General features: G+C 37.9%; 1 protein-coding gene across 1 annotated transcript; it reads right to left on the bottom strand.

Annotated features, from left to right (window-relative positions):
* Positions 1-278: 278 nt before the first annotated feature.
* Positions 279-9,324, bottom strand: LOC133547753 (oocyte zinc finger protein XlCOF8.4-like). The gene is made up of 3 exons (XM_061893303.1): positions 9,199-9,324; positions 7,358-7,580; positions 279-2,247 (listed from the first exon to the last, which is right to left on the bottom strand). Exons 2-3 carry the CDS (start codon positions 7,578-7,580, stop codon positions 1,325-1,327), a joined length of 1,146 nt encoding a protein of 381 aa, XP_061749287.1. The 5' UTR covers positions 9,199-9,324; the 3' UTR covers positions 279-1,324.
* Positions 9,325-10,695: the final 1,371 nt, after the last annotated feature.

The raw sequence follows: 10,695 nt of genomic DNA, 5'->3' as shown, positions 1-10,695 counted from the left end.
AATAAACTGTCACTAAACTTCAATAAAACTAAATATATCATATTTGGAGATTGTAAAAATGTAAAACACAAATTATTATGGATAATATTGAAATAAAAATAATAAAGTTAGTCACATTTTTAGGAGTTAATATAGATGATGAAGTAAGCTGGACACTACTTGTAAATCATACAAAAAAAAGTAAAAAAAACAATTGAGTGCAGTACTGAATAGAATAAAATACATACAAATATTAACTAGAATTATTGTAGCCAACTTCAGTTGAAACATACATTGTTTATTGCATAAAAGTCTGGGGACATACATATAAAACAATCACACATCAATCATCATATTACACAAAAAGTAATAAAGACAACTAATAGAATGGATTCTAGAGACCCAACAAATGATTCATAAAGTCACACATTTTAAAAGTAAATGATCTTGTATAAAAGACAACTGTTCAAATGATGTATAAAGTAAATAATTATATGCTTCCAGAAGTGGTCCAGAAGATGTTTCAGATGTGAAGCAGTAAATATGAACTAAGAGGGATTTATGTGTACTCAAAAGCAAAGGTATGAACACATGTAAAACAAATATGTACATCATATAAAGGAGTTCATCTATGGAATCATCTACAATTAGAAAATAAAATATGTAACACTTCATTGTTCAAAAAAACTTATATAAAACACTATTATGAATAAGTATAAAACTGAATTATAAATATCTACACTTAAAATGTTTATTGTATGTAACATATTTTATGTAGTTTATTTTCACCCTTTCAGTCAAATTGTTGTTTATTTTAAAATACACAAATGTGTATATTAACTCATGTACTTGACTGAAATAAAAGCACTAATCTGAAGTGTCTAATCTATAAATGTTCGAATCATATTAACAGGATTGTGTTAGACAAACAACAATGATGTCACACATGTTATATGTGCTGATGTTGTTAGAAAGTCAAAATGAAAGTCTGGACAGTTTATTTCAAATCCTGCAGTTTCATTTGCTGCTGCTGTTCTCACCAGCACACTTGTGTTTCTTACACTGCTACTTAGAAGACAATCTTTCACCACACACACTGCAACTCAACACTTTCTCTCCTGCGTGTCTTCTCATATGCACTGTAAGAGTGTTTAGGTGACCAAAGCTTTTGTTGCAGATTGAACAGGAGTATGGTTTTTCACCTGATTGCATTCTCATGTATAATTTTAATTGCTGTCTTTCTATTCAGACTTTTACCACATACTGAACATATAAAAGGTTTTTCACCAATATGTGTTCTCATATTTACTTTTAAAATTTGTATTATGACAAAACTTTTACCACATTATGAGCAGGAAAAAGTTTTTTCTCCAGTGTGTATTCTCATGTGTTTTTTTAAATGGTCCCTTTGAGTAAAAACCTTACCACAGATTGAACATGAAAAAGGTTTTTCTCCAGTGTGTGTTCTCATATGTACTTTTAAACTTTGATTTATTACAAAACTTTTACCACATTCTGAGCATGAAAAAGGTTTTTCTCCAGTGTGTATTCTTATGTGTATTTTCAAATAGTTCCTATGAGTAAAATCTTTACCGCAGATTGAACAGGAAAAAGGTTTTTTTCCAGTGTGTATTCTCATGTGTGTTTTCAAATGGTGCTTTTGAGTAAAATCTTTACCGCAGATTGAACATAAAAAAGGTTTTTCTCCAGTGTGTGTTCTCATGTGTACTTTCAGCATGTGTTTTAGTCTAAAATCTCTCCCACATTTTGAGCAGGAAAAAGGTTTCTCTCCGGTGTGTGTACTCATGTGCCTTTTCAGATTACTATGGTCTTTAAAAGTTTTGTGACAGAGAGAACAAGTGAAGTGAGTGTTGTCAGTGTGACATGTCTTATCATCTTTAGAGTCTTCATCATCAGTGTCAGGAGAGTGTGACGTTGTGTCCTCACTATCTGATAGTGGAGCTAAGAGCTTGTCTGCTTGTGATCCTCCACAGTGGTCTCCATCAGCTTCTGCTAAACTGCTGCTTGGAGGCTCTGCCTCTCTCTTCTCCTCACGTTCACCTTTGACCTCATCACCTTGACTCTTCACACTGATGAGGTGTCTCTTGTCTTCCTCTATAAAGTGGGGGGACAGCCGCTGTTTTTCTTCATCTTCAAAGTGAGGGGGCTGTGGCTCCTCTTCTTTCACGTGGAGGTACTGTGACCTCCTCTGCTCCATACTGGAGGACCCCTCCTGCTGCTCAGGTGGACGATATTTTTCACAGACGTCTGCAGGACACAAGAAGACAAACACATGCTGGGATGGAAATAGATAAGATTTCACCAATTCAGATTTAATTTTCGATTCTGCTTTAACTTTGACTAGTTGAGAAGTAACATGAGCCTACAAAGCCAACAGTGAGGTCTTAAAAGGCACAGATTTTAGGGGTCATCCATGGGGGGCCAGAGGGCCCTAAGGACAATATTCTGGTATGAAAATATCTATAAAATAAAAATATTTTTGGCAAGAAATTAACAAAATACTACACGTTATTTTGTGGCAATTACAAAAGAATATCCAGTATAATTCTCAGGGCATTCAATCAATCACAACAGGACTGTTAAACTGAACATATTATACATAAATATACAGTATATAAAAAAATAAAAAAAGGTATATATATGTGTATGTATATATATATATATATATATATATATATATATATATATATATATATTAGGGCTGAGAATCTTTGAGTGTCCCACGATTCGATTCAATATCGATTCTTAGGGTCGCGCTTCGATTATTAATCGATTTTTTCGATTCAACACGATTCTCGATTCAAAAACGTTTTTTTTCCGATTCAAAATGATTCTGTATTCATTCAATACATAGAATTTCAGCTGAAATTATAACTAATAATGATGCTGTTGTTGATAATATTCATTTTTGTTTCACTACTTTTGGTTTGTTCTGTGTGGTGTTTGTGTCTCCTCTCAATTAATCTGTTTATTGTAGTTCTGAGTGTTGCTGGGTGAGGTTTGGTTTTGGAATTGGATTGCATTGTTATGGTATTGCTGTGTATTGTTTTGTTGCATTGATTAAAAGAAACAAAACATTGATTTTTTAAAAATGAGAATCGATTCTGAATCGCACAACGTGAGCATCACAATTCAAATTCGAATTGATTTTTCCCACACCCCTAATATATATATACATGCATGCATGCATATATATATATATATATATATATATATATATATATATATATATATATATATATATATGTGTATATATATGTATGTATATATGCGTAAATATACATATATATATATATTTACACATATATATATTTATACATACACACATATATATATATATATATATATATGTATTACATATACATATATATACATATATATATATATACCCAATTGTAACTAAGATAGGCTCCAGCACCCTGCGACTACGAAAGGGATAAGCGGTAGAAAATGGATGGATATATATATACATATACACATGCATATATAGAGTCGCAATCAAAAGTTTCCATACACCTGTAAAAAACATCATGTCATGGCTGTCTTGAGTTTCCAATCATTTCTACAACTCTTATTTATTTGTGATGTAGTGATTGGAGCACATACTTGTTGCTCACTAAAAACATTCATGAAGTTTGCTTCTTTTATGAATTTATTATGGGTCTACTGTACATGTGAGCAAATGTGCTGGGTCAAAAGTGTACATACAGCAATGTTAATACTTGCTTACATGACCCTTGGCAAGTTTCACTGCAATAAAGCACTTTTGGTAGCCATCCACAAGCTTCTGCTTGAATTTTTGACCACTCTTGACAAAATTGGTGCAAGTCAACTAAATGTGTTGGTTTTCAGACATAGACTTGCTTCTTCAGCATTGTCCACACATTTAAGTCAGGACTTTGGGAAGAAAATTCTAAAACCTAAATTCGAGCCTGATTTAGCCATTCCTTTACCACTTTTGAGGTGTGTTTGGGGTCATTGTCCTGTTGGAACACCCAACTGCGTCCAAGACCCAACCTCCAGGCTGATGATTTTAGCTTGTCCTGAAGAATTTGGAGGTAATCCTCCTTTTTCATTGTCTCATTTAAAGCAGCAGTTCCATTGGAAGCAAAACAGACCCAGAGCATAATACTACCACCACCATGCTTGACGGTAGGGATGATGTTCCTAGGATTAAAGGCCTCACCTTTTGTCCTCCAAACATATTGCTGGGTTTTGTGGCCAAACAGCTCCATTTTTGTTTCATCTGACTACAGAACTTTCCTCCAGAAGGTCTTATCTTTGTCCATGTGATGTCAGATGAAACAAAAATGGAGCTGTTTGGCCACAATACTGTTTGTTAGAAAGTTCCACAACTGTTCACGTTATCCCACGCTTCATGCGTCGAAGTCACGTTGTGACATTGGAGGTTTATAAGCAGACGAGCATGCTCGGCGGCACACAATCATGGAGTACTTACAAGCAGACACAGTGTGGAGACAGAAAAGGGAGAATTGACGCATTTTGGTGTAAAAAGTAAAGATAAAGGTGAAGTTATAACACTGAAACTCCCTCAGGAAGAGGTGCTTTAAGACATGCTAGCTAGCTAGCGGCTAACGTCCATCCACCTTTGGCAGTATCTAGTCGATACTACTATGATTACGTCGATATTTTTTGGCATCACAACATTTTCTTTCGTTTTTTTAAAATGTATATTATGTTTATAAACTCAGGAAATATGTCCCTGAACACATGAAGACTTTGCAGATGACCAATGTATGATCCTGTAACTACTTGGTATCGGATTGATACCCACATTTGTGGTATCATCCACATAGTAATGTAAAGCATCCAACAACAGAAGAATAAGTGATTATTACATTTTAACAGAAGTGTAGACAGAAAATGTTAAAGGGGAACATTATCAGCAGACCTATGTAAGCGTCAACATATACCTTGATGTTGCAGAAAAAAGACCATATGTTTTTTTAACCGATTTCCGAACTCTAAATGAGTGAATTTGGCGATTTAAACGCCTTTCAATTGATAGCCTGTCGAGCGATGACCTTTCACCCGTGACGTCACAACATGAAGCCATCCGCCATTTTCTCAATCTTACTACACGCACCAAGTCAAATCAACTCTGTTATTTTTCTGATATCCACACAAGAATGTGTGGATATCCTGCGACACTCAAAGCAGATGCATTTCCAACGATAAAGTCAACAAAATCTGCAAAATTGTTAAATAGACAACTACTGAATGTGCCCGAGTGCGAGCTATTCAGGGAGGACGGCAGTCTCTTCCCGCAGACGAGCGAGGTAAAGCCCCTGGATATGATTTATGCCACTTCTTTTTCTGTCTCATTTTGTCCACCAAACTTATAAGGTTGTGCTTGAATGCACAAAGGTGAGTTTTGTTGATGTTATTGACTTATGTGCTAATCAGACATATTTGGTCACAGCATGACTGCAAGCTAATCGATGCTAACATGCTTTTTAGGCTAGCTGTATGTACATATTGCATCATTATGCCTCATTTGTAGCTACATTTGCATCCAGCCTTTCCCTCCACCCACATTTAATGCCAAACAAACACTTACCAAACGTTGGTTAGAAGGCGATCGTCAAATTCGTCCTCGTTGCTGCTGTCTGTCATGATATGGCTCAATAGCTTCAGTTTCTTCTTCAATTTCGTTTTCACTACCTGCCTCCACACTCCAACCATCCATTTCAATAAATGCGTAATCTGTTGAATCGCTCACGGCGCTGAAATCCTAGTCTGAATCCTAGCTAATATCGCTATACCTTTCTGTGCTATCCGCCATGTTTGTTTCTGTGTGATCACGCTGTAACGTCACAGGATAATGGACGGGGGGATATAACGACGGTTAAAATCAGGAACTTTGAAGCTGTTTTTCGGGATATGGCGTGATGGGTACAATTTTGAGAAAAACTTCAAAAAATAAAATAAGCCACTGGGAACTGATTTTTATTGGTTTTAACCCTTCAGAAATTGTGATAATGTTCCCCTTTAAAAGAGAAAATAAGCAGATACTAACAGTAAATGAACAAGTTGATTAATAGTTCATTTTCTACCACTTGTCCTTAATAATGTTGACAAAATAATAGGTGTATAAATGACACAATATGTTACTGCTTCCATCCATCCATCCATCCATCATCTTCCGCTTATCCGAGGTCGGGTCGCGGGGGCAACAGCCTAAGCAGGGAAACCCAGACTTCCCTCTCCCCAGCCACTTCGTCTAGCTCTTCCCGGGGGATCGCGAGGCGTTCCCAGGCCAGCCGGGAGACATAGTCTTCCCAACGTGTCCTGGGTCTTCCCCGTGGCCTCCTACCGGTTGGACGTGCCCTAAACACCTCCCTAGGGAGGCCTTCGGGTGGCATCCTGACCAGATGCCCGAACCACCTCATCTGACTCCTCATGTTACTGCTTACGTCAGCTAAATAATTAGGAGTATTTGTTTGTTTACTTACTGCTAAAGAACAAGTTGTCTAATATGTTCACTATTTCAATTAAAGACTTAACTGCAATTAGAAACATATGTTTAATGTATCTTAAGTTTTTTTGTTAAAATAAAACCAATAATGCCATTTTTGTGGTCCCCTTTATTGAGAAAAGTACCAAAATAATTTTAGTACCGGTAGCAAAATATTGGTATGGTTCCAACACTCCCAGCTATATTTGAATATTGTCTAATGGAAATGACTGCTGTCTGATAATCACATGAATAACCAGTGTTGGCATTAATACACTTTTTATGTCTTTATACGCATTGAAATCAAAAAGAACGTGCATTTCCTTAAGTCCGCGGGTGCCTGGGATGCAGAGTTTTTGGTTTTATAACCGACCTGCCTTCTCTGGGTCAAAACTCCAGTTTGCTTGATTTTTTTATAGATTATTGCTTTCTGCCGATGTTTTGTGTATTGTGACGGTGCGCTCTTATCCCGCCATCACTTGAGGACCGCCACGTCAGCGGAAGCAAGCGCGCTGTCGGTTGGTAGAGTGGCCGTGCCAGGAACTTGAGGGTTCCAGGTTCGATTCCCGCTTCCACCATCCTAGTCACTGCCGTTGTGTCTTTGGGCAAGACACTTTACCCACCTGCTCCCAGTGCCACCCACACTGGTTTAAATGTAACTTAGATATTGGTTTTACGATGTAAAAGCGCTTTGAGTCACTAGAGAAAAGTGCTATATAAATATAATTCACTTCACTTATTCACACGATTGATGAGCATTCATTTTTAAATGGTGGTGTTAAAAAGCAAATATATCTCCATCTTTAGTGATAAATGTGTCCCCCGGATGAACATGTGTCACAAACATTGTATTAGATGATATGTGGATGTTGTGCTTACTTGGACTGTGATGAAGCTGTGAGGACTCAGGTGGTTTGTCTTCATGCTCTTCAGTCTTCACAGAGACAACAGTCAGTGGAAACTTGCTGACATCAGCCTCCTCCTGCCCTACAGGACACTCTCCCTCCTGACTGATCCACACTTCCTCCTCTTCCTCTTTAATGTGGGGGGGCTGTGGATCCTCCTGCTGCTGAAGGGGACGTTCTTCTTGACGAGCGTTCATCTGTTGGACGTCCGCAAGACAACACAAACAAACTTCAGCTCAGATGTGTCAAATATTTTTTAATCTATCAAATATAATATTTTCCAAGTGGACTGACACCACTTTGTGGTGATGTTCTTCTACACATGGAATAATCATCAGTTATTGATTATTATGAATTGTGTTATTGATCCTGTTTTCTGCATTTACATTAATTATTGATAAAAAGTAACAACTTATAGAAAACCTCCTGCTGGGATTTTAATACCGTCATGACTGCATGAAGTCAGTCTGCACGTATAAAAGTTTCATTGTGCTGCAGCATCAAGTGACGCCAACTGGCTCCTCCCACTACCAACCTACCAGCCAACCTTGACGTGCACCTCCAAAATAGTCCCACCTCACGTCAACGGTGACCAGGACTACAGAGCTGTGGTCCGTTGGCTTTACTTTTACGCGCAATATCCTCTCCTTGTTCTCCATTACCTCCCTGCTTGGCACTCAGCATCAAGGGTTGGAATTGGGGGTTAAATCACCATAAATGATTCCCGGGCGCAGCACTGCTGCTGCCCACTGCTCCCCTCACCTCCCAAGGGATGATCAAGGGGATGGGTCAAATGCAGAGGACACATTTCACCACACCTAGTGTGTGTGTGACAATCATTGCTACTTTAACTTTCTTCTGCGAAAGCAACATTTTTAACCCAACAGAAAACAAACAGAAGTGCAGCGAAGCACGTGGAACAAGTGCCAGCGAGTATATATATAAATATATACATATATGTATATATATATATATATATATATATACATATATATATATATACAAATTCATAAATGTAAACAAATATTTAGAATATTTGGGTACCTCATGTTTCGACTACATACAAAATATTGATGCAAATTCATTTTGTGTGCAGTATATTAAAGCTATTTTTAATATTTAACATTTATTTAATTAAATATTAATTTTAGTCCGACTGAATAAGCATTACTCGCTTACAATTGTGCAAATAGTGTATTCATAATAACATCAGTCGATTTAATTTCCATGATATGTCCACCCAATGCAGCTGAGATAGGCTCCAACTCCCCCCCCGCAACACCAAATAGGGACAAGCGGTAGAAAATGGATGGATGGATGTTATCAAGGTAATAGAAGTGCGTGCAAACATCATTTGTATTTCTAGCTAATAAAGTTGACACCAACATAAAGCAGACCACTGCAATGATACATTATATTACACTGTCATTACAATAACAATAATATTTTTTTTCATCCTGTAAAGCATCTTTGAGTACACTGAAAAGCGCTATACCAAATAAAATGTATTATTATTATTATTATTATACCATGTGACTTATTCCAGACTTAAATTACGAGACGTTTGTTTCTTTCTAATAACAAATATTTAATGATGTTAAGCGTGACTGTAATATACAACAAAAAAAAAAAAGTTAAAGTATTAAATAAGTCAATATAATTCTCATAGAGAACATATAAAATACACTCCTCCAAAAAAAAAAACGCTCGCATTTGCTACAAAGGCCTGCTAGCGGGCTAAAGCTAGCACGTTAGCTTCGAACAACATATGAGGTAAATAAGATAAATAATATGAAAATATATCATGTATATTACCTCATAAGCCGCGTGTACAAGAGAGGAGTGGAATATATTCTTCCTATTGTTACACCAGCAACTCTTTTTTGTCTTCTGTGGCCGGGCGAAGGAAGTGTGCACCACTCACTATTGTCCCAGTGAAACACGTGTTTGAAGGAAGTGTGCACCACTCACTATTGTCCCAGTGAAACACGTGTTTGAAGGAAGTGTGCACCACTCACTATTGTCCCAGTGAAACACGTGTTTGAAGGAAGTGTGCACCACTCACTATTGTCCCAGTGAAACACCTGTTTGAAGGAAGTGTGCACCACTCACTATTGTCCCAGTGAAACACGTGTTTGAAGGAAGTGTGCACCCCTCACTATTGTCCCAGTGAAACACGTGTTTGAAGGAAGTGTGCACCACTCACTATTGTCCCAGTGAAACACGTGTTTGAAGGAAGTGTGTACCACTCACTATTGTCCCAGTGAAACACGTGTTTGAAGGAAGTGTGCACCACTCACTATTGTCCTAGTGAAACACGCGTTTGAAGGAAAAGTGCACCACTCACTATTGTCCCAGTTAAACACGTGTTTGAAGGAAGTGTGCACCACTCACTATTGTCTCAGTGAAACACGTGTTTGAAGGAAGTGTGCACCACTCACTATTGTCCCAGTGAAACACGTGTTTGAAGGAAGTGTGCACCACTCACTATTGTCTCAGTGAAACACGTGTTTGAAGGAAGTGTGCACCACTCACTATTGTCTCAGTGAAACACGTGTTTGAAGGAAGTGTGTACCACTCACTATTGTCCCAGTGAAACACGTGTTTGAAGGAAGTGTGCACCACTCACTATTGTCTCAGTGAAACACGTGTTTGAAGGAAGTGTGCACCACTCACTATTGTCCCAGTGAAACACGTGTTTGAAGGAAGTGTGCACCACTCACTATTGTCCCAGTGAAACACGTGTTTGAAGGAAGTGTGTACCACTCACTATTGTCCCAGTGAAACACGTGTTTGAAGGAAGTGTGCACCACTCACTATTGTCCTAGTGAAACACGCGTTTGAAGGAAAAGTGCACCACTCACTATTGTCCCAGTTAAACACGTGTTTGAAGGAAGTGTGCACCCCTCACTATTGTCCCAGTTAAACACGTGTTTGAAGGAAGTGTGCACCACTCACTATTGTCCCGGTGAAACACGTGTTTTGGCCAACATTTGTTCCGCGGTTGAGAACACCTCGATGACGTCACACAGGAGGAAGCACAAAACAAGATGGCGTCTGGCGGAGAATACGTTGTATTGGTTATTATGGTTTCTAGGTCTTAATTACAACGTACATGTGCACATTTGTGTCGTTTAACAGAGTAAACGTCGTTATTAATTGTTTGTATGCGGATACATTAGTCTGAGTGCACTTTGACGTGCTAGCCTAGCCTGCTGGTTAGCTTAGCTTGTTAGCTGCTAACAAAGAGAGGCGGAAGTGATCGACACATCAAAGCAGAGATCCAATGTAAGTGTAAAGTGTTTTTATTGT

The sequence above is a fragment of the Nerophis ophidion genome, unplaced genomic scaffold (assembly GCF_033978795.1).
Source record: "Nerophis ophidion isolate RoL-2023_Sa unplaced genomic scaffold, RoL_Noph_v1.0 HiC_scaffold_175, whole genome shotgun sequence".
Lineage (NCBI taxonomy): Eukaryota > Metazoa > Chordata > Actinopteri > Syngnathiformes > Syngnathidae > Nerophis > Nerophis ophidion.
The sequence above is the reverse complement of the archived record's forward strand: the minus strand, read 5'-3'. Positions and strand labels throughout refer to the sequence as shown.